Source organism: Denticeps clupeoides, chromosome 18 (assembly GCF_900700375.1).
Source record: "Denticeps clupeoides chromosome 18, fDenClu1.1, whole genome shotgun sequence".
Lineage (NCBI taxonomy): Eukaryota > Metazoa > Chordata > Actinopteri > Clupeiformes > Denticipitidae > Denticeps > Denticeps clupeoides.
The window spans coordinates 5250405-5275633 of NC_041724.1; the positions used below are offsets into that span (position 1 = coordinate 5250405).

General features: G+C 45.2%; 6 protein-coding genes across 6 annotated transcripts; 5 read left to right on the forward strand and 1 right to left on the reverse strand.

Moving 5' to 3' along the window:
- The first annotated feature begins 504 nt into the window (after window positions 1–504).
- On the forward strand, window positions 505–2477 carry LOC114767925 (beta-crystallin B1-like). Its single transcript, XM_028959842.1, has 6 exons — window positions 505–548; window positions 684–784; window positions 881–999; window positions 1087–1219; window positions 1344–1486; window positions 1800–2477. Exons 2-6 carry the CDS (start codon window positions 689–691, stop codon window positions 1969–1971), a joined length of 663 nt encoding a protein of 220 aa, XP_028815675.1. The 5' UTR covers window positions 505–548; window positions 684–688; the 3' UTR covers window positions 1972–2477.
- Window positions 2478–5482: 3005 nt separating this feature from the next.
- On the forward strand, window positions 5483–8132 carry LOC114768513 (heterogeneous nuclear ribonucleoprotein A0-like). The gene is made up of 2 exons (XM_028960859.1): window positions 5483–6658; window positions 7779–8132. The coding sequence occupies exon 1, from the start codon at window positions 5565–5567 to the stop codon at window positions 6507–6509; it is 945 nt and encodes a 314-aa protein (XP_028816692.1). The 5' UTR covers window positions 5483–5564; the 3' UTR covers window positions 6510–6658; window positions 7779–8132.
- A 674-nt stretch (window positions 8133–8806) lies between these two features.
- On the forward strand, window positions 8807–9874 carry LOC114768059 (heterogeneous nuclear ribonucleoprotein A0-like). The gene has a single exon (XM_028960134.1). It carries the CDS (start codon window positions 8882–8884, stop codon window positions 9791–9793), a length of 912 nt encoding a protein of 303 aa, XP_028815967.1. The 5' UTR covers window positions 8807–8881; the 3' UTR covers window positions 9794–9874.
- A 2020-nt stretch (window positions 9875–11894) lies between these two features.
- On the forward strand, window positions 11895–15946 carry LOC114768117 (heterogeneous nuclear ribonucleoprotein A0-like). The gene is made up of 3 exons (XM_028960239.1): window positions 11895–12792; window positions 15211–15350; window positions 15773–15946. The coding sequence occupies exons 1-2, from the start codon at window positions 11991–11993 to the stop codon at window positions 15264–15266; spliced, it is 858 nt and encodes a 285-aa protein (XP_028816072.1). The 5' UTR covers window positions 11895–11990; the 3' UTR covers window positions 15267–15350; window positions 15773–15946.
- Window positions 15947–16721: 775 nt separating this feature from the next.
- mxd3 (MAX dimerization protein 3) lies at window positions 16722–20726 on the forward strand. The gene is made up of 6 exons (XM_028960240.1): window positions 16722–17070; window positions 17673–17775; window positions 18411–18440; window positions 18949–19063; window positions 19242–19407; window positions 19613–20726. The coding sequence occupies exons 1-6, from the start codon at window positions 17001–17003 to the stop codon at window positions 19726–19728; spliced, it is 600 nt and encodes a 199-aa protein (XP_028816073.1). The 5' UTR covers window positions 16722–17000; the 3' UTR covers window positions 19729–20726.
- Window positions 20727–20845: 119 nt separating this feature from the next.
- On the reverse strand, window positions 20846–24391 carry prelid1a (PRELI domain containing 1a). The gene is made up of 6 exons (XM_028959924.1): window positions 24287–24391; window positions 23991–24118; window positions 23575–23800; window positions 23196–23309; window positions 22601–22679; window positions 20846–21492 (listed from the first exon to the last, which is right to left on the reverse strand). The coding sequence occupies exons 2-6, from the start codon at window positions 24080–24082 to the stop codon at window positions 21371–21373; spliced, it is 633 nt and encodes a 210-aa protein (XP_028815757.1). The 5' UTR covers window positions 24083–24118; window positions 24287–24391; the 3' UTR covers window positions 20846–21370.
- Between the last annotated feature and the right edge of the window lie 838 nt (window positions 24392–25229).

Consider the following 25229-nt stretch of genomic DNA (forward strand, 5'->3'; position numbering starts at 1 on the left):
GCCTGCCTTGGGGTGGGCAGCCAGGTCAGCAAATACTAGTGTGTGCCTGTGCGGCCCCGTGGGACCTTTACGCTGCCGCCCAGGGGCCGTTTACACGGATGCAACAGGTTACGCACAAAAGAGTGCTGAGCCGAGCGGAACGCAATGTCAAAGGGATTAGCTAGAACACGAACAGGGCCATGTGCGAATTCTGTTTTTTTTTTTTGTCTCAAACAGCAGAGGCCACGCGTGTTGTCATATGTTGTGCAGAATTACACACACACAGACACACAAACACTCCTCCTATGTGAACAAGCAGGCGGCCACTTGCTGCTGTGTAAAAAGTCTTTAAAAAAAAACCCCGCACGCACGTCCCTCTGTGTGTATCGCTGATGATGCTGTAGTTCCTTTCTCTGGCCGGCCAGTTGCCGTGAGCTCAGCGCGTTCCTTTGTGGCGCCCTAATCCCGCTGTTCTCTGCGCCAGACTATAAGAGTGCGCCACGCGTATTCCACACACACACACTCGCAGAGTGGTCTTCACCGCCGAACCACACTCACTCAACACACAGGTAAGGGTACGGTATCGAGACCAGTGCGGGACTTGTCCTTCACATTCACACAAGTGCAATGACAAATACTTCCCCACCCCTCTCAAAACTGTCCACTTGCAGTCTTTCATTTCTTTCTGTGTCGTTCTTTCTTAGTCATCATGTCTTCTAGCGGAGATAAGGCCAAAACCGCCTCCCAGACGGACGGCAAGGGCGCCCCAAGCAAGAAATCAGAGATGGGCATGATGGCCTACAAGGTAAATCTCACACTGCACTCACGGAGGGCACAGTTATGCACTCGGTGTGACACTAATTCCTCTCTCTCTCTCTCTCTCTCTCTCATATGTATTCAGATGTACGTGTTCGACCAGGAGAACTTCCAGGGCCGTATGATCGAGATCAACGCGGAGTGTATGAACGTGTGTGAGATGGGCATGGACAGAGTGCGCTCTCTGCGCGTGGAGTGCGGCCCGTAAGCTTCCCTCGCGTGCGTCATCGTAAGCTGTCCGTCTGGGGCGGGGGGGAGAAAAGTTTTAATCGCCTTCCCGTTCCCCTGCAGCTTCGTGGGCTTCGAGCAGATGAACTTCTGTGGTGAGATGTACATCCTGGAGAAAGGCGAGTATCCTCGCTGGGATTCCTGGAGCAACTGCCAGAGGAACGACTACCTTCTGTCCTTCAGACCTGTCAGAATGGTACACACGGTTCTCTCTTTCTACCACCCCCTGACACCCTCTGACACCCTGGGTGGTTGGAGACAGCCATTCCAAAATGAAACTAGAAAGCTGACCCTCTGTGTTCCTCTCGCTGGTTCGCCAGGACCCTGAGAAGCACAAGATCTGCCTGTACGAGGTGGGTGAGTTCAAGGGCCGCAAGATGGAGATCATGGACGACGACGTCCCCAGCATGTTCTCTTACGGCTTCACCGACAGAGTGGGCAGCATCATGGTCAGCTGTGGAACGTAAGTGCTTGTAGACCAACATTTACAAGCGACTTGTGGAAAACTGAACCGGAACAGAGGAAATCCATTGATTTTATCCGAGGAGCAAATTTAGAAGGTTTATAGAGAGTTTTGTCATGGCTAGTGACAGGTAACCCTGAGTGTCTCCATGGGAACTGTAGCTACTGATTCTAAGTCGATCTCTGGATAAGGAAATCTGACAAATGCCATAAATATAAATGTTCAAGTAGCATTTTCTCTGATTCTGGTTAATTCTTGTTTTTGTCATGTTGTATTTCTCTCGCCATTCCATTCTTATGTATGTTTCCATTAGTTGGGTGGGCTACCAGTATCCTGGTTACCGTGGCAGCCAGTACCTGCTGGAGAAGGGCGACTACAGACACTTTAACGAATACGGCGCCCGCTGCCCCAGGTTTCAGAGCGTCCGCCGCATCCGTGACATGCAGTGGCACCAGCACGGCTGTTACACCATGGCCAGCAAGTGAGGGCCAAGTCAGGAGCGGAAGAGGAGGATCAAAAGAGAGGGAGAGGGGCGGAGGAGGAAGGAGCGGAGGAGAGACGTCTGAGGCCACACCTGCCCACCCAGGACCAGAGCCGAGCGTACCACCAGCGCCTCTGGGGGGGTGGGACAGAATTTCAATGGGTTTTTTTAGGACTGCCTACCACTGTGAGGCCTCAGGCCGTGGGCCACGGCCCATCCTCACGTCCCTGTCACTCTCTACTCTCCTCTTTCTCTCCTGTGTTCCAGAGATGGCTCTCTTTATTTCCTTCCATTTTTGTCTCCTTCTTCTTCTCTTTTTTTTTTTTTTCTTTTTGCACCCCATCATTTCCTCCCTTCAAGCGAACAGAGAGAGCGGGGAGAGAGAAAAGTGGGTGAAGGAGCGATAACGGTCCTCCTGAAACCTGCTGATCTCACACCAGCAGTGTACAGAATCCTGGACATCTTTTCAATAAAACAGTAAATGCTTGATTTGAAGAAAAAAACTAAAAACGTGGCAGTGTGTTTGTGTGTGTGAGAGACAGACAACAGGTGTGATCTATCCTTTTTGTAAAAATAGTAATTGACAGGCAAAGTAAAAACCAATCATATAATCACACTAACGTTTTCTTAATTGGTGAGCAGATTTGTTTTGCTGTTGTTAGCTTGCAGGATATGTAAAATATGGTATTTAATAATAATATTTAAAGATAAATGATCAGATGAAATATTTACATGCCTCCATGGGCTAAGGCCCATGCAGCAATATATTCTATGTATTATGCATGTATTTAGACTTTGGAAAGGCAAAAAAATCATGTCATCACTGATCATCACCATTCATCAGGTCTCACAAAAGGGCATCATCTTTAAAAAAAACAACGATCCAAAGAAACTGTTGTGAGAAACATAAATTATTTGGTCAAAAACTGGAACTAAACCCTAGAAATTAACTTTATGTTTCAAATTACCTAATTTTGTATAGGCTATCACTAAAAGATACTACAGGATATCAACCTAAATAAAATCTAAATACCTGGCTAATAACTAGCAGGTGAAATTTAATGTAGACAATGTTTAAGTGAAAGTGAAGTGATTGTCATTGTGAAACACTGCAGCACAGCACACAGTGACACAACAAAAAGTGTCCTCTGCTTTTAACCATCACCCTTGGTGAGCAGTGGGCAGTCATGACGGGCGCCCGGGGAGCAGCGTGTGAGTACGGTACTTTGCTCAGTGGCACCAGGGTGGTAGTAGCCTAGTGGGTAACACACTCGCCTATGAACCAAAAGACCCGGGTTCGAATCCCACTTACTACCATTGTGTCCCTGAGCAAGACACTTAACCCTGAGTTGCTCCAGGGAGACGGTCCCTGTAACTACTGATTGTAAGTTGCTCTGCATAAATGCTGTAAATGTAAATGTAAATGCACCATGGCAGCTCGGGCTGCGAACCGGCAACCTTCTCATTACAGGGCCGCTTCCTTGACCACTAATGTAGGTAAACAGACATTTTAAATACAGAATGAAATGAAGGAAGCTGATAAGTAGAATGATCTCAGTGTGAATATTGACCAGGGTGGCCAGGGTGAGGAAGCAGTCAAGAAGGACAAAAATGGCATGCTGGGCCACATCTACAGGCGTGTGGAGTTTGAGTCGAGGGATGTGATGCTAATTCCTGGCCAAGCAAAGGAGACAAAAGGGTGTCATAATCCAGCTTTACATGCTCTAGATGCTGCTCATAAATAATTATCTCAACACGTCAAAAAAAACAAAAAACTGTTATGGTTTTTACGGTTCGAAATCAGTGAAGGAACCAAAATCTTCTTTTCTTAGTTAAGAGAATGCCCACTTTTTTGCCTTCTTTAAAATATTATAAACTTGCACATAAGTTTAATAGTTAATTGGTGAAGGAATGATTTGGCCGTAATTTATGGATGATTCATATGCATGCTTGGCTGTTAAAATCAGTTCTGTTTATAAGATTAATATTTCCGTGTAACTTCACCACCAGTACTGGGCCTTGCTCCATGCAATTTAAAATTGTGGGGCAGTGAGGAGGTGACAGGCGTGTGCGGTTAGAGGGCGTTTACACAACGTTTTGACATATAAATTTTGTGACAGAGAGAGCAAGAGGGATTTTAAGCTGCAGATCACTGTCACAGTACTGATGTTTATATTTCAGCCATAGCTCAACATAGTATTTACATTCAGTGTACTGCTTTTAAATATTTGTTTATTGTAGATCGTAAAAACTTCTTATTCTATGATAGCTGTTCAATATATTTTCTTTGTGTCATCAGCCAACAGCAATGAAACAAATCACAACTTTACATGGACAGTTTTCCTACTTTAGAAAAAAAGCTTTTGGACACTTACATAGATTCTACCTAGCTCAAAAACAAAATTGATATATGATCATCATAAGCAGTGTGAATATTATTTAGGTTCAGTGGAACCGGTGACCTGGACATGGCAGTACAGAAAATAAATAAACAACAACAAAAGCACATGGCAAATAACATCACTTTTAAATCCATATCACGGAAAAGTAGTGTAGCAGTGAACAGATACCAGAAAAAAATGGACTCAAAAGAAATGCAGGCCAAAGGCAACATCAAACGTTATTTTACAGAGAAAAGCGTGATTTTCTCTGGTACACTAATTTCTATCCACCTGCAGCAATCTGGCTAGATGAACATATGATGTTTTGTTACAAGAACATCCCTTAAGCACCAAGCAAATAAAAGAAGCTGTAGAACTCATTCATTGTTTTGGGAAATCATCCAACATGAAGTATTTTCTTTAGGTATATAGACTATAGATATAAAGATATATAGATATAAATCATGATGAAATGCGGTTAAGGCCTCCGTTATATATGCAATTCAATTAAATTAAAACACCGGGGGTCGTAAAATGCAGAGCTCAGGAGCTGACACTCATCAATACTGGAAGGAATCCTCGTCTCCTCCGGGTCGTATGCGCCCATTGTGCCTCATTCAGACGCAAATTGTGGCCGATCGTGTGACGACGGGCGTCATCGAAACCTTTATGTGATGCGTTTACCATGTTAATCAGTGTCTGCCACATGCGAGGGAGCGCTGTTCCACAAAGAAATAGCGGTGGAAGGTTCTAGTGCTCTTAACTGAAATTTTATGGGAGAGAGGTTATTTATTTTTATATATGCGTACTTACACACACTGCCCGTGTCTACAAATGTAAAGTTTATTGCTCGTAGTGTTGCTGAAATTAAATTTGAGCCCGTGTTGTTAACGCTGCCGAGAACAGCACCACACGCGAAAAGTGAATGATCTCGAACTCCTCTTAGTCAGTTTATGGTATTGTTAATATTATTAATTGACAATCAATAATTAACCAGAACCAAAAAAAACTGCTTTTTCTCGCAGGAATTGTAGCGCGAAGCGTGAACAAAGCACGCCATCTGACGGGGCGTCTCCATTTTACGTCCCGGCGCGAGCAGCTGTGCGTCTGACGTCACCGCGTCCCCCATTTAAATACGGCTCGCCAGCCCGCGCCGCAACTGTTGATTTGCGTTAGCACGCAACGCGGGCGAATTTTTTTTCTACCGTGCGGAAGAATGGAGAACCAACTCTGCAAACTTTTCGTCGGCGGCCTGAACGTGGATACCACCAAGGACGGGCTGCGTGTGCATTTCGAGCAGTATGGCACCCTCACCGACTGCGTGGTCGTCATGAACGACCATCTGCAGCGCTCCCGCTGCTTCGGCTTTGTAACGTACTCCACCGCGGAGGAGGCGGACGCAGCAATGGCCGCTAGGCCACATGTTGTAGACGGCAAGAACGTGGAGCTGAAGAGAGCCGTGGCCCGGGACGACGCGGGCAAGCCCGAGGCGCTCGCCAAGGTCAAGAAAATATTTGTCGGGGGCCTGAAGGAGGACATCGAGGACCAAGACCTCACCGAGTATTTCGCCCCGTTCGGCGTCGTGGAGAAGGTCGAGATAATCACCGACAAAGACACCGGCAAGAAGCGCGGCTTCGGCTTTGTCCACTTCGACGACCACGACTCGGCCGACAAGGCGGTGGTGCTCAAGTTCCACACCATTAAGGGCCACAAGGTGGAGGTGAAGAAGGCGCTGACCAGGCAGGAGATGCAGGCCGCCTCCCGAGGCTCCCGCGGTGGTCGGGGCGGGAGAGGCATGGGAAGAAACCAAAATGGCTACGGAGGTGGAAGGGGTGGTTACAACAGCTACGGGGGCGGGTATGGCGGAGGCTACGGAAGCAGCGACGGCGGCTATGGCGGTGGATACGGAGGCGGTGGATACACCGGGGGCTACGGGGGCGGGTATGGCGGCGGCTATGCCGACCAAAGCGGGGGTTACGGCGGCGGGAACGGCTACAGTGACTTTGGCAGCGGGTACGCGCAGCAGTCCTCCGGCTACGGGCCCATGAAGGGAGGCGGAGGCGGTGGCGGCTATCCTGGTCGCAGCAGTGCCCCCTATCCCAGGGGTGGCGGCGGAGGCGGCGGCGGCTATCCCCGAGGTGGCTACGGCGGCCCCTACTAAGGGCGCCGCGCCGGTGACCGGGAGCCCTTATGCAGTCGCTTTTTTTTGGACACAATGGTCGAAACCATCCGGCCTCTGCTGGACACCTCAGCAGATGGGTGGACACTGTGAAATCCAAAACCCCTAAAAAGACCTCAAACCGCTAACAGGTAGGAAGACCCCTTCCCAGAAAACCTGACTCTCTCGCTCGACCAGCTAGTTCCTGTTCAAATCGATCCATCTACGTTCCCGTCGGAGGGCCTGTAGTTTAGTTTTGCCCTTTATTTCATTTTATTTTTAATTTTTCTTTTATATAATGCGTTCTGTGCAAGTCTTGTTTCCACGGTCGATAGTTATTTTCTTTCACATGTTCCACCCCACGCTGGCTACAACTGCTTAATTTTCTATGAATTAAGATCTGTCTGACTTAATATGTAAGGAGGAGGAATTTTATTTAGCATGTGTATGGGATATATCCACCACCAGGCTACTTAATAAAAAAAAAGGGCCATCCATAAGTTTAATGTTTTCAAGAAGACGTTTTTCTGTGTTTTTTGGCCCCTTTTTTTTCCCTTGACATTTAGAAAGAAGAAAATATTCATCAGTGTCACATTTGCGCAATTCATGTACATTGTGTATGATGTCTGCAGATCAAACAAGTTGTTCAACGTTGGTATGCAAATGTATGTTACTTTTTTTAAATAAAGTTTATGACTATATATTTTACTCTTAGACCCTTAGCTTTTATTCAAGCGATACTTTATTAATACTCGGCATCTCCACGTCTTCTACATCCAGCCCACCTAATGTAGTCGGATACATAAGCAGGTAAACGTGTGACCAACTAGATTTTGATTTTTTTTTTTTTTATTTTAATGAATGGAAGTTACTGTACTAGCTGAAGGCTCCTAATTACTTTTGATCCCTACATTTTAGGTTTTTTTCCAGTACTCCTGGTACTTTGCAATAGTCGTAGCAGTTTGTTTGTACAGGGACCCTGTTCAGTACCTGGGGTCGCTAATAGGACTGAATTATCATTAGGATATCATCCTGCTCACTAGGTATGTAATCAACTTATCTTCTAGATGTATCATAATTCTATAACATTTTTATTACATTTAAAATGTGATCGTTTAACCCCGGTTAATTCAGTTTGCACTGCAACAGTATCGTGGTCATTTAGTTTGAGAACAGGCAACTTGGGACCTTTGCTTCAAAACTTTGAGGATTTTGTGTCTTGTCCCTTTTGACCATTTTTTTTCTCCTAATTTGTTTTTGTTCTACTTCCAGGAATCGACTTCTGTCCGACTCTACCATGGAGTTTGGCAGTCCCGTCAGGACAGAGGCCCTTGGGTCGCTGCTGTTTGGTGGTGATAAATTGGGTGTTAGTTTATGTTCGTGGAATACTGTATGAATTTGCCGAAAGAATGTATTTTAAGTACATCACGCTTGTGAAAATATGGAAATTGAAAACTACTCTAAATACTAGTACAAATGGTCAGGTTCCTGAAGTGTATGCAATAATCCAGCCTTTCACCAGTATCTTAAACATTATCGAAATGTATATAGAACCTAATGTTTTGCACATGAAACTATTGCTTGATATGTTGTTTTTAATAAAAACATCAAGTCTGCTTTTTTCGATTTTTGCTGTCTTTGTGTGCTACCTTTTCTTATTTGAGTATTCAAGGCAACTAATTCTGAAGGTAGTTGAACTTCTAGATCTTATGAGACCTGGCACCCTGCTCACAAAAAAAATGGAGTAGATTGGGGGGGGGGCAATGCATATGCTTGGATCTATGAAACATGTGCAAGTTAATTGGCTTGGCACACAATAGCTTTGTTAAAGTGTGTCCAAATAGGATTGGTTTGATTCAAGTATAATTCTGTCACCGACGCCTCTATATACTTGGGGTGATCGGGGTACATGTTACAGCTATGTGGCTGTGCAAGTTTCAAAACTTCGATCAAAATCAAGCAAAAGAATTGATTAGAGCAATGTGACCGCTTGCAGCGTTTCTACATTAATTCTCTCGGTGGTAGTAATAGTAGCTTCAAACCCGTAGAGCCGCATGAAAGGCCTTTTTCCAAGGCTGTACCGGGATCAGCTTTATGAATCCCAGCCATTTACACGGTTACAGGCGGCAACTGTCGAGGCTGTTCTCAGATCAGCGTGAGAGTACGAAGTCGCCACCCCCTCCCGTTCAAATTTGCAGGCGGAGCCGCGGGCCAATCGTCGTCAGCGACGTGTTCGGTGACGTAGGAGCGCAACGCCCCCGTCGATTCTTTTAAACGCCGAGGGTTTAGCGCCGCTTCTGCCGAGCACGGAATTTTTTTTTGTACGGGCTTGACCAAAAAAAACAAAAAAAAAAAAGAAAGAAAGAAAGAAAAAGATGTCGAGCCAACTTTGTAAACTGTTCGTCGGCGGTCTCAACGTCCAAACCACAGATGCGGGTCTGCGGCAGCATTTCGAGCAGTACGGCACGATCACCGACTGCGTCGTCGTCCAGAACCAGACGCTACAGCGCTCCCGCTGCTTCGGCTTTGTAACGTACTCGACGGCGGAGGAGGCGGACGCAGCAATGGCCGCCAGGCCGCACGTTGTGGACGGAAACAACGTGGACCTGAAGCGCGCCGTCGCCCGGGAGGACGCCGGCAGGCCGGAGGCCCTGGCCAAGGTGAAGAAGATCTTCGTCGGCGGCCTGAAAGACGACATCGAGGACGAGCACCTGAAGGAGTACTTCTCCCAGTACGGCCTGATCGAGAAGGCCGAGGTGATCACCGACAAAGACACCGGCAAGAAGCGCGGATTCGGCTTCGTCTACTTCGAAGACAACGACTCGGCCGACAAAGTCGTCGTGCTCAAGTTCCACACGATCAACGGACACAAGGTGGAGGTGAAGAAGGCGCTGACCAAGGTAGAGATGCAGGCCGCCACACGCCGCGGCGGCGGTAGAGGCCGAGGAGGCCGCGGGATGGGTCGGCCACAAAATGGCTACGGCGGCGGGAGGGGCGGCTATTACGGCGGCTACGGGGACGACGGCGGCTACGGCGGCGGGTACGGCAACGGCGGCGGCTACGGGGGCCAAGGCGGCTACGACGCGGGCTACGGCGGGGGCTACGGAGACCAGATGGGCGGCGGATACGGCAACGGCTACAACGGCTTCGGGGAAGACTACGGCCAGGAGCCCTCCGGCTACGGCGCGATGAAAGGCGGCAGCTACGCCGGCAGGAGCCCCGCGCCGTACGCCCGTGGCGGCGGCGGCGGTGGCGGCTACGGCAGGGGGGGGTACGGCGGATATTAAGGGGAGAGTCGACCATTGAGACGTCCGCAGACACCACGGGACTTCAGAATATATTAATCGGACATTTTAAGGTTCTTTTTTTTTTTTTTTTTTTTTTTTTTTGGGAGCCTCTCGTGAGTCGCTTCATCCAGAACAAGGACGAGTTTAAGCCTCCTCCTCCTCCCCCCTTGTAACGTTTTGGGACTTCTGTGCTGTTTATAATGAACATTTATGGACCCTTTTTTCCCTCATTTATTTTGCGTGTCACTTTCCATCACGTAGTTTTATTACTCCATATTAATTTAATGTTTGTTTTTTTCTCTTTTTTAAGACTCGAGTCTGGCGCTTTTTGCGGCATGTAACTCAGGGGAATCGGCTGAAATAAGTACCAACTGGCTCATCCTCCCTGTGTTTTTTTTTTTTTTTTTCTTTTTTTTTTTTTTTTTTGACCTCTTGTGACGTTTTAAGCACTAAAGGCTTGTGTTTTTATACAGTGTATTATCACGGATCCTGTAAAGTCGTCTTGTTCTCAAAAGTCCCGTGCTGTTTATTTTTCTTAACGGTTTGAGATTGAGTTGAATCTTATGTCTCCTTGGCAAATTGTATTAAACATTTTTTTTCATTGTTTGAAACCTGCCGTTTGCTCCAGTTTATCTTTTAAAATATATGTATGTGTTTGTGCACGTAACATTTTTCATTTACAGCATTTTTTTTAGACTTATCCAGAGCAACTTACAATCAGTATTTACAGGGACAGTTCCCCCCCCCCCCTGGAGACACTTCGGGTTAAATGTTAAATTGGTCAGGGACACCAATGGTACTAAGTGGGATTTGAACCTGGGTCTTCTGGTTCATAGGTGAGTGTGTTACCCACTAGGCTACTACCACATAACACCTTAAGTGAAGGCAATCTGACTTTTTATATATATATATATATATATATATATATATATATATATATATATAAAAAGCATGGGCCTAAGTTGGGAGTTTCAGTGTCCCAGGCTACGGATTTCTATTTCAGTGTCTGAAATATTCAGACACACAATGTTATTGAAGTAAAATGACAAATTCCTCTTGAACCTAGTCACACTGCCTTGAGTGCGACCCAGGTGAAAAGCAGGATGTGTGTACGTCTACTTTCGCTCTTCTTGATTGACTAGGCTAGTGACCATGTAAATAGTCAAAGCCAATTTTTAAACCGAAGCTTTTAATATCCAGAGTGATTTCCCATCAGTTTTTAGAGGGAGATTTACTGGGTCTTCAGTTTCATCGCCGAGTGTGTCTACCACCACCCCAGTCATGCCATTCATGCACAGATGAATAAAACGCTCTGTGCAAAGTGTTCTACTGCAGCAGTGGTGAAACTTAAATCACATGATTTTGGTCTTGTTAAACACATTTGTGGCGATTGTTGAGTGCCCCAAAAATCTTGTGTCTATGTTCATGAAGGTGTTTGGTTTTGCTTGCACAGTACGTACAGAGTTGACTGCATTTCAGGCCTTATTAATGGATTCTCTGTTAACAGAATTTCATTGACGAACGAGCAACAGAAGGCATTAGATGCTGTTCCTGCTACTCATGGAGGATGTTCTGTTGCCATAGTTACTGCTGAACTCTCTAGCCCTTCTAAGCACCCCCCCAACCTTTGTCTTTATTTCCTTCATAGATGGATGCATTAATAATACTGTGGGAGATATAGGCTCCTAGTTGTCTATTAAGACAAATATGGCTGTGCCTTGAAAGATGAAGCTGCCATTATAATTACGATTATGCAAAAAAAAAAATAAAAAAAAAAATAATAATAGACGCAAATGGACCGTGATGGACCATGGGGGGGTAAACAAGGTGAATTTATAATGGGTGAAGTTATGTTTGTCGCGAGTATTCCTGTTGCACATTCCTGACCCAGGTAACCGATGAAACCGGTTTCGTGCAGAAACGACTGGCGCTTTCTGTTAATGCGCCATGGGGAACTTTTACGCGTCCATATTCATCTTTAACAAATGAAACATTTATGCTCTGGCGTAAAGATGGTTAAAATATTTAGTTCGTTTTAATAAATAAATAAAAAAAAAAAAACCCGCAGGAACCGCTGCGCACGTAACGCCTCCCCTCCCCCACCGGCCGCCATTTTTAAAGATTTTCTCTGCGGAGCAGAAGGTGCCATCTTGCGCAGCAGCACCGTCTACTCGGACCCCCCGCCCGTCTCGCCAACATGGAAAACCAGCTCTGCAAGCTCTTCGTCGGCGGCCTAAACGTGCAGACCACCAGCGAGGGCCTGCGGAAGCACTTCGAGCAGTACGGCGAGCTGACGGACTGCGTCGTGGTGCAGAACCAGCCGCTCAAGCGCTCCCGCTGCTTCGGCTTTGTCACCTACTCCACGCCGGAGGAGGCGGACGCCGCGATGGCCGCCCGGCCCCACGTACTGGACGGGAACAACGTGGAGCTGAAGCGCGCCGTGGCGCGGGAGGACGCGGGCAAGCCCGAGGCCCTGGCCAAGGTGAAGAAGATCTTCGTCGGCGGCCTGAAGGACGACATCGAGAGCGAGCACCTGCACGAGTGCTTCTCGCAGTTCGGCGTGATCGAGAAGGCCGAGGTGATCACCGACAAAGACACCGGCAAGAAGCGCGGCTTCGGCTTCGTCCACTTCGACGACCACGACTCGGCCGACAAGGCGGTGGTGCTCAAGTTCCACACCATCAACGGCCACAAGGTGGAGGTGAAGAAGGCGCTGACCAAGCAGGAGATGCAGGCCGCCGGCGGCCGCGGCGGACGGGGCAGGGGCGGCGGCGGCCGGGGGATGGGCAGGTCGCAGAACGGCTACGGCGGCGGCCGCGGCGGCTACGGCAACTACGGCGGCGGCTACGGTGGCAACGACGGCGGCTACGGGGGCGGATACGGCGGCGGCTACGGCGGCGGCTACGGGGATCAAATGGGCGGCTACGGCGGTGGCAACGGCTACAGTGACTTTGGAAGCGGCTATGGCCAGCAGTCGTCTGGCTATGGCCCAATGAAAGGTAATTACTCGGGCAGAAGCAACGGTCCGTACTCCCGAGGCGGCGGCGGTGGCGGTGGTTACGGCAGGGGGGGTTACGGAGGCTCGTATTAGGAGTCCATCCCTTTAACACACACACACACACACACACACACACACACACACACACACACACACACACCACGGAGAAAAAGAAAAAAAACCCCGGTCCCACACGTAGACTGACGGTTCCTGGGGTGTTCATCTCATAGCTCAACCTCAGGCCACTAGAGGAGACAGGACACCCCCCCCACCCAAATAAACTAGTCCCGTTTAACCCACGAGTTTTAGGAGCATCGTTCTCCCCTTGGATTATTTTCCTCTTTTTCGTTTTTTTTTTGGCAGCCGGAGGACTTGCAGTGTCCTGTTTTGTGCTTTTACAGAACCTATTATTATTATTATCAGCTAATGGATCTTCTTGGATATGTTCTTGTTAGTGTAGCTCTGTTCTTTTTTCTTTTAGACTGTGTATTGTAACTTGATGATGATATTTTTTTTTTCCTTGAAATAACCTGTATTTAAGTTGACCATGGGAGCCCATGTCTTTGATGAGCAACTAGCCAAGTAGTCCATTGCAGTGAACTTAATGATGATTATTGTAATTTTTTTTTTTTTTTCTTAGTCCTTGGATAGTTTGGTAACTTGAGCATTTTGGAGACTATTATTATTTTGGTCAAGATTCTATGATTTATTTATATGAAAGTACCTTTATGATAATTATGTGGCGCAAAAAAAATCACCCCATGAACAGTATTAAGGACTATTAAGGACGAATATTTTCAGTTCACTGCTGTTGTTACTAAGCGAAACTTATTGAAGGTCCGTTGTAGTGAAATGATCTGTAGTGTGAATGTTGAAATGCGTAGTGAAACCTTTCATTCTTTTCTTCTAAATATTTTGTCATCGTTGTCAGAAGTGAACGTGTTCTCAATTTAACGTTGCATTTGAAATTAGTTTCTTTTCCACTCCCAGGTCTTCTATTTTTTCAGTAAGACACTTAAACAAAAAATACCCAACAAAACAGACTTAATCATTTAGAAAAACTGACTACGTGCATATGTCTCTCTTGTGTTAATGGTATACAAATTAAACTTTATTAAATACTGTTTTATTTCAGATACCGGTTAAATGTATGTATTTCCATGAATAAACCTTTTTACTTCATATAGGTTATTTGAAGAGACGAGCCTTATTGGTTACTTCAGAATAAAGGGGGTTAAGTGTATAAATGGTAAGGATTTCCTCAGTGTCACGACAGACTTTACTGACACTCATTTAGCGTAACAGTGGGTTTTTATATACCCAGCCATTCTTCTCTTCAGGTAAAGAATCCATAACGTCTTTATTCATCAGTTCATCAAAGAAATGCTGTTTTTGCTTTAAATATATTTTAGCGTTCTGCTCCAATACTTTTAGTGGTCAAATAGGCTGCATCTAGACGTTAGCTGTGTCCTCTTCGTCATGGGATTCTCCAGGGCTACTGCAGAGCTGTAGAAACCCAGCTGAAAATCCATAGGATATTCACATCAGGTTTGTAGCAATACTTTATACACATTTACCAGTGTGTCTTCAACCTGGACACAAACCCACCTCGGGCCGTGTTACCTGCAAACACCATTGATTAACGACTCCAATGAACTGTGCATGCATCTTTAACATAAATGTGTTGGGCAGATGTCACACTGGACCTTGCAGCAGTCGAATTAGTTTGTTGGATGTTGGAATGTCCTTTTTGTTCTTCTTAAATCCTGACATATGTATATTCCCCTGATGCCAACGTGTGGTGTCCAGCTCTCTTTGTTGTAATAATCCCTATTTTAGATTAATTTCCAGTTTAAGGACATGCCGGAGTGTGGGCTTAGACTTCTGTTTGCTTGATGCTTTAGTTCCGGATATTTATGCCTTCAAATGCAAGGAGAGAAGCATTTTATAAGCAAGGTTTGTGGCTTTAGTTATTTATCACCTATCAATATTCCCATACTCCCCTTCTCCCATCAGATCAGTGACCTGTGTTTTTATTTCATTGCATTTTAGTCATTTTTATTACATTTAAAAGTATATGGATTCAATTTTTTTTTATGTGGACATCACAGACACCAGCAAAGACTTTTGTACCCTAATTACTTGCGTGTCTAATTTCGTGTTAGAATTGATTTGGTATAGTTTTGATGTTAAGTAGCACACGTGCCAAGGGTATAGTTTTTCATTCGGATCCCTTGCTCCAAACACACTAGATAAAAATTTGCGTGACCTATCTTCAAATCATTAAACATCTAAACGTTAAAAAAAAAAAAAAACCTCAGCATTTGTAATTTTCTGTTAACATGGACACTGTGGCGGCGTGGATGGTTTTCTTTATGACCTCACTGAACTGTGTCTTATCTCTCTTCTTGCCCCCCAGAGATGGCAAAACAGCTGGATTTTAATAAGTTCTTAATTTTAAGTCCTGCTGGTTGAGGAGTCCATCACTGGCCAGGAACAAAGCCGCTGCTCTTGCCAAGTGACTCCTATGTGACTCCGTTACACCAGAGTTATGCACAGGTAAGATGCACAGATTTTTTTGTTGGAACTTCAAGATTTAATGTAGATTGAGGGTGTTGGTAGCCTAGCGGATAACACACTGTCCTGTGAACCAGAAGACCCAGGTTCAAATCCCACTTATTACCATTGTGTCCCTGAGCAAGACACTTAACCCTGAGTGTCTCCAGAGGGGGACTGTCCCTTTAACTACTGATTGTAAGTCGCTCTGGATAAGGGCGTCTGATAAATGCTGTAAATGTAAAATTGAATTTAATCTGGCCATCTTGAATATGGCTTCAGGTTCAGGGAATGACTTCTATCAATTCATCAAATGTGTCTTATATTTGTTGTGGAAAACTAGACTTTTCTGTGTTAGTTAAGTGAACAATTGAACCTTGCTAATTTGGTTTGCATTTTTGTCTTTTATGTGTGCGTGTCCCCAGATTTTCGGGCCAGAAGAACGGTCCCTTTTCCAGTGCATTGAGTTGTGTTTTGTTGCTGCAGAAAGGAATTCGCGTGAAACTCACATCGAGCTCAATGGTGATGAGCTTCTTGTCTCTTAATTTTTTTATATAGGCCAGTTGTGTCATGTTAAATAAAAAAATATTTAAATTCTACTTTGTGCTCATCTTTCATATGATCAAAATCAGTCAGAGAATGCCGGTGACTGTGAGGTGGTGCGAATTACTATTTGTTTCTGTACTTTGAAGGATTAATAATGGAGTATTGTTAAATTTAAAAAAAAAAAAAACTTGAGGTTTATGACCTGGATGGACTGGTCACTTATTTATGCTTGTGAAATTGTGTGTGTGTGTGTGTGTATATATATATATTTATGTATGTAACAAAGAATAAATTGCTGTACACATCTAAAGAATAAGTGGAGACGCAGATTTACATCTGATAAAGCGTTCTGAAGAACATTGTATGTCCTGTATCCTGGGGCCATATTTCTCATTAGCATCCAGGAAGGGGACTATAGTCTTGTCCTTTGTAATATTATTATTATTATTATTATTTGCTCTCGGAGTGTTTCGCGCACGTTGCAGCAGAACACATGTTCTTTCTGGGTCACTAGGGGTCTGAGTTATTTCAGTTCTTTTTCTTTCTTATCCTCCGTGAGGCCTGAACTGATGAGAACTTCCAGTTAGCATCAGTTAGCGTCGTGCCACGTACTCTGACATGTCCGCTCAGTCCCACGCGGGACGAGAATATTTATAAAGCTCACATTAATAATTTACTTCCAGCATTGTATCTTCAGTAGGCTCATTAAAATGAAATTGAACATTTTTAACAGTTTAGAACAGTAAAGGAGGTTGGTCTGCTTTCATCGCGTAGCAATTCCACGCAAAACATTGAACAGGTACGGTATCAAGACGAAATTCTTATGCATTAAAAAAAAAAAATGGACTTCATTAAATCATTTTATCGCGACGTAAACGCGTCCCGCGCGGAAAGGACGTGGACAAACGAGGGAGCGGCCGACGCGCAGGGAGGCGGGGCCAACTCGACGCCGATGACGCAGCCTCGGCTCCAGAGAGGAGGGGCGGGGCCAAGCAGATGACGTAGCCTCGGCTCTAGGAGGAGGGCGGGGCGGCGTGAGGCGTCCAGCGTACTGTCCGCCGTCCTTCGCTTCTCAGCGACTTTTAACAGCTCTCCCGCCGCGCCAGGATGGACCCGAACGCGCGCAACATCCAGGTGCTGCTGCAGGCCGCCGAGTACCTGGAGCGGAAGGAGCGAGGTAACGCGGAGCGGCGCCCGGAGGCTCTCCCAGCCCCCCTCGGCGCGGCTGTTTACTCGGAGTCGCCGTCCGGGGCTCAAAATAAAACCACGTCAGACGCGCGTATTCTGTCGACTTTACTTATTTTTTTATTTCGCGACCCATGAGGTGACCGGAGGGCCTTTCGTTCCAGACAGTTTTTCTTTCCTTTTTTCTTTGTTTTTCGTAATTTTTTTGCCGTTTGACTCACTGACCCATATTTGAGATCATCGTTGTGCACAAAGGCGCGAAGCGGCGGCAGATTTGAAAACGCAGCTCGTGCAGGTCGCGCGATGAATGAAAGTCGTTCGTTCCACGATGCTGGGTATTCGCCGCGTTACTCATATATATTTAAAAAACTATTATTATTTTGACGTGTGCCGAAAAAAAACAATAAAATTACGAGCTGTTTTGCGCTCGATCGCGGTCGGATGCTCATTGCGCCAAAACTGTCAAGAGCAGGTTCAAAAACAGCCTCTCGATGCCGGGCTGTAAAACAAGTTTTAAAAAACGCTTTTGATTGTCGTTTTACTATTGTTGTTATTTTTTACTAAAATGCAAAATGACGGGGCTTTGTTGTGCAGAGGCGGAACACGGCTACGCGTCTGCGCTGCCATTCTGCAGCCAGGACCTGTCGGACAAGAGGCAGAAATCCAAAAGCAAGAAGGGTCCAGGCGGCAGTAGCAGGTAATAAATACCCGAACTGAACAGTATTCTTACGCGATCGTTTTTCTCCTGAGTATATACAGTACAGGCCAAAAGTTTGGACACACCTTCTCATTCAATGTGTTTTCCTTATTTTCATGACCATTTACGTTGGTAGATTCTCACTAAAGGCATCAAAACTATGAATGAACACACGTGGAGTTATGTACTTAACAAAAAAAGGTGAAATAAGTGAAAACATTCTTTATATTCTAGTTTCTTTGCTCTGATTACTGCTTTGCACACTCTTGGCATTCTCTCGATGAGCTTCAAGAGGTCGTCACCTGAAATGGTTCTCCAACGGTCTTGAAGGAGTTCCCAGAGGTGTTTAGCACTTGTTGGTCCAGCTCACCCCAAACCATCTGGACTGGGTTCAGGTCCGGTGACTGTGGAGGCCAGGTCTCCACTTTTTGTTAAGTACATAACTCCACATGTGTTCATTCATAGTTTTGATGCCTTCAGTGAGAATCTACCAACGTAAATGGTCATGAAAATAAAGAAAACACATTGAATGAGAAGGTGTGTCCAGACTTTTGGTCTGTACTGTATTTTTCCTACTTTCTGTGCCCTCCAGCACTTCTTTTATACTTTTGTTGAAACTCCTTTGTTGTTTGCAGGTCGGTTCACAATGAATTGGAAAAGCACAGGTAATTCCTTAGATTTCTTTTACACATTAATACTTACACTACAAGTCAAAAGTTTGGACGCACCTACTAATTTATGGGACTTGCCTTTTTTACACCATAGAACAAAACTACCGGACACCGGACGATTGAATAACACGTGAGGTTATGTAATAAATAACAACAAAAGCATTCTTGCCTTCTCTCCACCAGCTTAAGTTCGACCACGGGGACATTTTTCAACAGTCCTGAAGGTTTATACTTTATCATCATTCACTTATAAGCATCTCATGAAGCGGCTTTTGATAATGACAGTCATGAACAAAGCAGCCAAGCGAGGCGACTCTGTGGGGAAAAAAACGTCTATTTTTCCCGCTACAACAAACCCCAAATATGTTTCTTTTGTTGGCTCATTCAAAATTGCCTCTATAACCACCGCAGAGTAGGCGCATCCAAACATTTGACCGGTTATGCATATTAATACATATATGAAGTAGAGCAGAATACTTAATTTACTTCACTTACTATGCAGGCGAGCTCAGCTGAGACACTGCCTGGAGCAGCTGAAGCAGCAGGTGCCCACATCCCCGGACTCCTCCAGAAACACCACCCTGAATCTGCTGAGGAGGGCACAGCTCCACATCAAGGCGAGTGAAGCGCAGATTAGGGGTGTGGTGCAATAAAACATTGGTATGTGTGTTTTAGGACGGTGAACAACCACCTCTTGCCAGAAAGTGGGACGAAGACTTGTCGCTGTCAGTGAATTAAGTTGGTACCCGGTTTCTGAGGCCATGCTTGACCTCTGACCCTATTTTGGCCCAGCAGAAGCTGCAGGAGCAGGCCGAAGAGGCCGAGGTGCTGAAGTGCCGGCTGCGCTGGGAGCAGCGGGAACTGCGTGTGAAGCTGGAGCAACTGCAGGGAAGCTCTGAGAGGACACGCAACGACAGCCTGGGGTCCACCGTGTCATCCGAACGCTCCGACTCGGACAGAGGTTACCATCTACATAAGGCTACCAATATTTTAACTGAAAAACGTTGTACTAAAACTATCTTTTGTAATTATTTTATTCCAAAAGAGATGCCGCCAACCCCTTATTGAGCCCTGATGTGAAGTAATAAATGCACATTAGGCTCTATTAAGGTGTTCTAATAGTATCAGTGCTGATATAATCCTCAATCTCTTCCTTGCATTTGCAGAGGACGTGGAGATTGACGTGGAGAGCACTGTGTGGACTCTGGAGTTGGACGGTTTGGCGGGCACGCAGACGGAAGTGGACCACTGCTACTCCACCCCGAGCCATGTCTGGCTTTGACGGACAGCCATTGTAGGACTCTTCCACAAACACAAACCTCACAATTTAAACCAAGGAGGACCAGAACAAATCCAAAAACACGACAGCAGCAATAATCTGTGTTCTGGTCGCAGGTTAAAAAATATCATTTTTACAGGATTACCAAGGATTGCCAGTATCAAATGAGAAATATTTTAAAATATTGGTGCTCGGACTTCAGTGCATCTGAGTCACACTCGGTTTGGGTGATTTGCCTTGTCTTCTTCTATGAACTGATTTTGCTGTATTTTTCATCATGCTATTCATACTTGCATGACAGTGACTTAATTAACTTTCATTCGACCGGTCTGAACTCACAGGCCCGCACTTGCGTCCTGGACCCTTTTCTATTTATTTGGCTTTAACGTTTTCTGACTCTTCTGTGTTGCACAACATCCACTAAGCACTTGTGTTTTTTTTCTTATTTTATTTTATAGGATAGCAGACCATGTTTGCACTCTTATCCATTGCTTGAGCCTTTTTGTAAGCAGAAAAGGCATTTCTGTGCCAACATGAGGGGACGCTTCAGTGACCTCCAGGCAACCATCTTCCCACCTTTAACTAATTTCTTAAAAAGTTGATTACGGGTGGGTAGGCTCTTTAATTCCATCCTCCGCCTCCTGTCTGAAATCTGGTTTTCTTTTTTTCCATGGAAGGTTGTGGTCGTGAGGTCTGGAGGATGCGCTGTGCATTACCTATTAGTATTTTCTAGACTAGACTATTAGTGAGACTAATTGTAGTTCAGACTGCCTGCATTGATTGGTGCTCTCACTGTCTTCATGTAATCTGTTTATTATTATGAATATTATTCATGTTCAGCTGGTACCTCAAAAAAAAAAGATGGACTGATCACCAGAGGCCTTAAGATCTGTCTGATACAGAAGAGCCTGTATCCATCTGTCCTTGTAATCATATGTAGCATTTTTTTTATACTAGTGTATACGTTTTGTATGTACAAATAAATATTTTACGTATTTAAATTGGTCTCCATCTCATGCTGGCCATTGAAATTCATGATACTGGCAACGCCCCCACTGAAACCCAGGCTCTTTATTTCAAAGTAAAAAAACAGCCCCAGGTCTGAAACAAAAGGCCAATATCTGGTAGAAAAGAAGAATGTTTTTATTGGCGTTAAGCAGACAAGTCAAGCCTTGTGCTGGTTTATACATGTCTTGGCTTGGTTTCTGGAAGAAGATTTACAGACTTTACAGTGTCCTCAGCACTATTCTTATGCATATTTTCAGAAGGACAGACGTGTTAGTGTTAAAAAACAAAATTGGCTCTTGTGGTATTAAAAATGTCAGAAATGCATATGCGGCTTTGCCGTAGACACCAGGCCAGTGCTGCAGAAACCGTGGACCCCATCGCCCCACTGCTCACTTCAATTTGAAGCAATGAAATTATTTTATGCACAGAAACTGTTAAATGACCCCCCCCAAAAAAAGAGCTGATGACATTTCATTTGAAGGATACAGCTAAATTACTTACATCTGTATAGATATATAGATTACAGATGGTTATTCAATCTTCAGGAAGAGCTTGTTTCTGGATCCGAGGTTCGAGGGCACAACCTCCGTGATGGAATGGGGAACACAGAGAAAAGACACGGCAGTGCCAACTTTCCTCAGATGTACTGCTTCTTCTGGGCCTGTGACGCCAGATCTTTGGCCTTCTCTTTGGCGGCGAGCGCGGTCACCTTGGCCTTCTCTGTCGCAGTCTCGGCCAGCGACCTGGGCGGCGTTTCACCTGCGAAAGGCAACCACACTTGAACGCTCGCTGTTTGCAGACACTTGGCATCTTTTCTCCCGTTTCCTCTACGCTCACTAAACTTCACCGCCTAGGAGGCCGCTAGGTGTGGTCTGGTAGTTAGTCTAGCTGGAATCAGCTCACCACCAATAGTGAGCAGCTCCAGTGCAACAGGTCCTGACTGCCGAGAGACGACCACATGAAAGTAAACTCAGCAGCTGACTACTCACAGAACATAAGGGCACAAGTTCACACGTTTCATGTTATGTCTTAATGGTGCACATACCTTGGATGCCAGGCATGTCCATGATAAACTTGCAACCACGGCAAAAAGGCATGGTTATTTTAGACAGATAAATCTATCAAATTCATAGAATTTGTGTTTCAATAAACTTCTGGGTCATTCATTCAGTAATATTTTAAATGAGAAATCATTTTATGTAAATTCTCTCCTCAAATCACCCCATTTTGGTTACATGTAGCTCCTTTCAGCACTCAGATGCTTCATTTCTGGAAAACCTGGGATCAGGCTACTAACCAAACTGACATGAAGGGAGGACCCATGTATATTTTACACAAAGGCAACTGACACACATGCTGCAAAATTAAAGGCATTTCCAATTTATCACAGGATTTGGGAAATTCATGTATTCTCTCATATGCTCATATAACACCAGAACAGATTTGGGGCATTACGAAGTATAGCTCAGTGGTAAAGCATTTGACTGCAGATCAAGAGGTCCCAGGTTCAAATCCTGGTGCCCCCTGTGATAGTGTGTTCATTCTTGGGGCAGTGGTGGCCTAGTGGTTAAGGAAGTGGCCCTGTAATCAGAAGGTTGCCGGTTCGAATCCCGATCTGCCAAGGTACCACTGAGGTGTCATTGACCAAAGCACCGTCTCCACACACTGCTCCCCGGGCGCCTGTCATGGCTGCCCACTGCTCACTCAGGGTGATGGGTTAAATGCAGAGGACAAATTTCACTGTGTGCTGTGCTGCTGTGTATCACGTGTGACAATCACTTTCATTTTCAATAAAAAAAAGGAAAAAAATGACCATTTACTAGACCACTAACAAATTGCCCATAACGTCATAGTATAAAAAAAATACCTTGCAATTTGGCCAAAACATATTCAAACCCTTTCATTGTCTTCATTACACTGGTCTTAAACCTGGCAAGGCCAAATTCCTGAAAGGCAGAAGAAAATAAAAATTAAAACAGAAACACTCCAAACACATTTGTCTTTATACAGTATACAGAGCACATCCGCCCCAACATTCTGAACCAGGAAACGTAATGTCTTGTTGCCAAAACAGAGATTTTAGATGGCTGAGACCTCAGCGTTCTTATGCAAGTCGCTCTGGATATGGCGATAAGGTAAAGGTCTGCATGATGGATAAAGGAAAATTAGGGATTTGCTCGTTGAGTAATGCAACCTCTCCTTTGCCCATCAACGTGGCCAGATATATTTGAAGAATTCCTGCCCAATGTAGGTTTAGATACATTGAAATGCAAATGACCAAATTACCATCATGTTTACTTTTACATTAATAAGCACAGCTTCCCTCAGTAAAGATTACTAGAATCCTGTTCTTTTTTGCTTCCCTGCTGGTTAAATACAGACAGACCCTAAACTAACCTTTTTATTGTCATACTGCTTTTGAAGATAAAAACTAATTCAAAACCACCAAATCTCCTACTGACCTGAATGGCTCTAGACAGCCCATAAAGGTTAGATGAGATCCAGGCCTCCCTTTTAATCTCAGTCCAGTTGCTGTTGTCTGGATTTACTGTGTAAACACACCGTTCCTCCACTGACTACAGAGAGAGACAGAGAGAGACAGAGGTCAGCAGAGTCATTCAAACTGAAGCAATTCCAGTACATTAATAAACAACCAATTCCCCCCCCAAGCAGGTGTGAGAAAGGTGTTTTCATGCAGACAGAAGAAACGCAGACATCTCAAATGAACCAGGTCTCATCTGAACCAACTACAGGGTGTATGGTTGGGAGCGTGGGGGCAACAAAAGCTCACATGATCACTGACAGGGACACAGAAAACACAAGTCACATGCATGGGGTTACCATGAGGCGTGCGTGGGTAATATTCCAGGTCACTGAGGTCAGGGTCCTGCCCTGAGGGTCCACGACTGAGTCCTCGATGACGTAGGCCAACCGTCCCATGTGGGCCGGCAAGAGCTTCTCAGCCCAACGCGGGGCACGACTCGTTTTGGTCAACAGGCGTCTGGAAATGAGGTGGTTGTCTGAGGTCACCTCCCGGAAAACGATGTCCTCGGTCAAGACATGATTGCTGGCAAAAGGAAACAATGATGCTGAACAGCAAACTGTCATGGTGCAAAAGTGGCATATTTGGGTCCAAGTTTACAGCTTTGATACATCAGATGTCGGACCAATGGTTCCTTAATCAAAAGAAGAACAAACTTTGGAACATTTTCCCCATATTTTGCTCTTCGCTTTATCGGTTGGACCCGATGCTTTACCTGTAAGGGTTGGGATATCGCTGCCAGAAGGCGACGCAGACTTGGTCCCAGGTGTGCTTCAGAAGACCGACGCAGTGGAAATTCTTCACCATTGTTCCCAGTACAGCTGTCGCCAGCGACGGTGACAACTGCAACATACGAGTTCACCTGTTATGCGTCATTTTCCTGACGCCATAAAACCGTTCTATTAGCAAGTTATCGTTAACAGCGTAAGGAAGCATGTGCGGAACCACTCGGCTATTGCGTCTTTTTAAAAAGACACATTTGAGGGAAAACAGAACAGAAAGCGCGCTTACCGGGCAGACAGCGCCGCACCGCTCACTCGCCGCCCCGCTCGGACCGCCGCGTGCGTGAGAGACGTGCTCCGCGTGGGGAAGGTCACAGGCGACGTCACTTCCGGAAGAGCGACGCGCCACGATCGTAATACCGCGGAAACCTTGTTCTGTTATTTTGACGCAACTAAGCAATGCAATCTTTGTTTTCCCAAAAATATATTTAAACGAAAAGTGTTTCATAAATTTATCTGCAAGTCCTTGGCAGTACTTCTGAAAGATGTTTGTTGTGAACCTCGATCTTTTGACCCAACAGCGTTCTTGAGCCTGGCCTTTATTTGTACACCGAACCACATTCCTGAAGACTAGACCAGATACATCACACAGAGCAACAACGGACATCATTTTACTTCACGTCAGTGATCTAATGAATATGGCAGCCTACCCTATATCCCATTCTTTAGCCTTCAAAGCCGGATGATAAAAATATTTCCAGAACATTAAAAGGGCTCGAGCTCTCTGTAACATCATAGCCCTTGAGAACAAACAGCAGAGAAGTGACCTTTTCAATGGCAATTTATTTAGCAGGGAGCAACTGCACAGATTTCTTGGATGCACAACACTGTCAATTCAGTGACAACAACAAGACATCTGTAACAATCCAAACAGAGAGTAGTGATGCAAAATCCAAGCATGTTTCTCTTACATCTTACATTCACTCTTTACTGAGTGAAAAATAATGAGAAAAAGCCACAGGAGCAACACTGCTGCAGAGGGAACCTGGATGCAAAATGTTAATTTCACAAACCCGTTTCATCGGACTACGATGAGCCTTGATACAAATGTCACAAAGCATGAACGCAAACAGCCAACCGAAAGACGAGGCAAAAGAAAGATTGCTTAGAAATACTTACCTGGGACTCCTTCTGTTAAAGTTAAAACTGGTTCAGTGGGCAGTTCAGGTCCT

Bases quoted from the DNA above. Each gene is read 5' to 3' on its own strand.
- LOC114768059 (XM_028960134.1), top strand. From the start codon at position 8,882: ATGTCGAGCCAACTTTGTAAACTGTTCGTCGGCGGTCTCAACGTCCAA.
- prelid1a (XM_028959924.1), bottom strand. From the start codon at position 24,082: ATGGTGAAGAATTTCCACTGCGTCGGTCTTCTGAAGCACACCTGGGAC. The intron at 23,801-23,990 runs GTAAAGCATCGG...TCCTTTTGCCAG, and splicing joins CGATATCCCAACCCTTACAG to CAATCATGTCTTGACCGAGG. The intron at 21,493-22,600 runs GTATTTTTTTTA...TGCCTTTCGCAG, and splicing joins TGTTTTGGCCAAATTGCAAG to GTGAAACGCCGCCCAGGTCG.
- LOC114768513 (XM_028960859.1), top strand. From the start codon at position 5,565: ATGGAGAACCAACTCTGCAAACTTTTCGTCGGCGGCCTGAACGTGGAT.
- LOC114768117 (XM_028960239.1), top strand. From the start codon at position 11,991: ATGGAAAACCAGCTCTGCAAGCTCTTCGTCGGCGGCCTAAACGTGCAG. The intron at 12,793-15,210 runs GTAATTACTCGG...CTTGCCCCCCAG, and splicing joins TGGCTATGGCCCAATGAAAG to AGATGGCAAAACAGCTGGAT.
- LOC114767925 (XM_028959842.1), top strand. From the start codon at position 689: ATGTCTTCTAGCGGAGATAAGGCCAAAACCGCCTCCCAGACGGACGGC. The intron at 785-880 runs GTAAATCTCACA...ATATGTATTCAG, and splicing joins TGGGCATGATGGCCTACAAG to ATGTACGTGTTCGACCAGGA. The intron at 1,220-1,343 runs GTACACACGGTT...CTGGTTCGCCAG, and splicing joins CCTTCAGACCTGTCAGAATG to GACCCTGAGAAGCACAAGAT.
- mxd3 (XM_028960240.1), top strand. From the start codon at position 17,001: ATGGACCCGAACGCGCGCAACATCCAGGTGCTGCTGCAGGCCGCCGAG. The intron at 18,441-18,948 runs GTAATTCCTTAG...CTTACTATGCAG, and splicing joins AATGAATTGGAAAAGCACAG to GCGAGCTCAGCTGAGACACT. The intron at 19,408-19,612 runs GTTACCATCTAC...TTGCATTTGCAG, and splicing joins ACGCTCCGACTCGGACAGAG to AGGACGTGGAGATTGACGTG.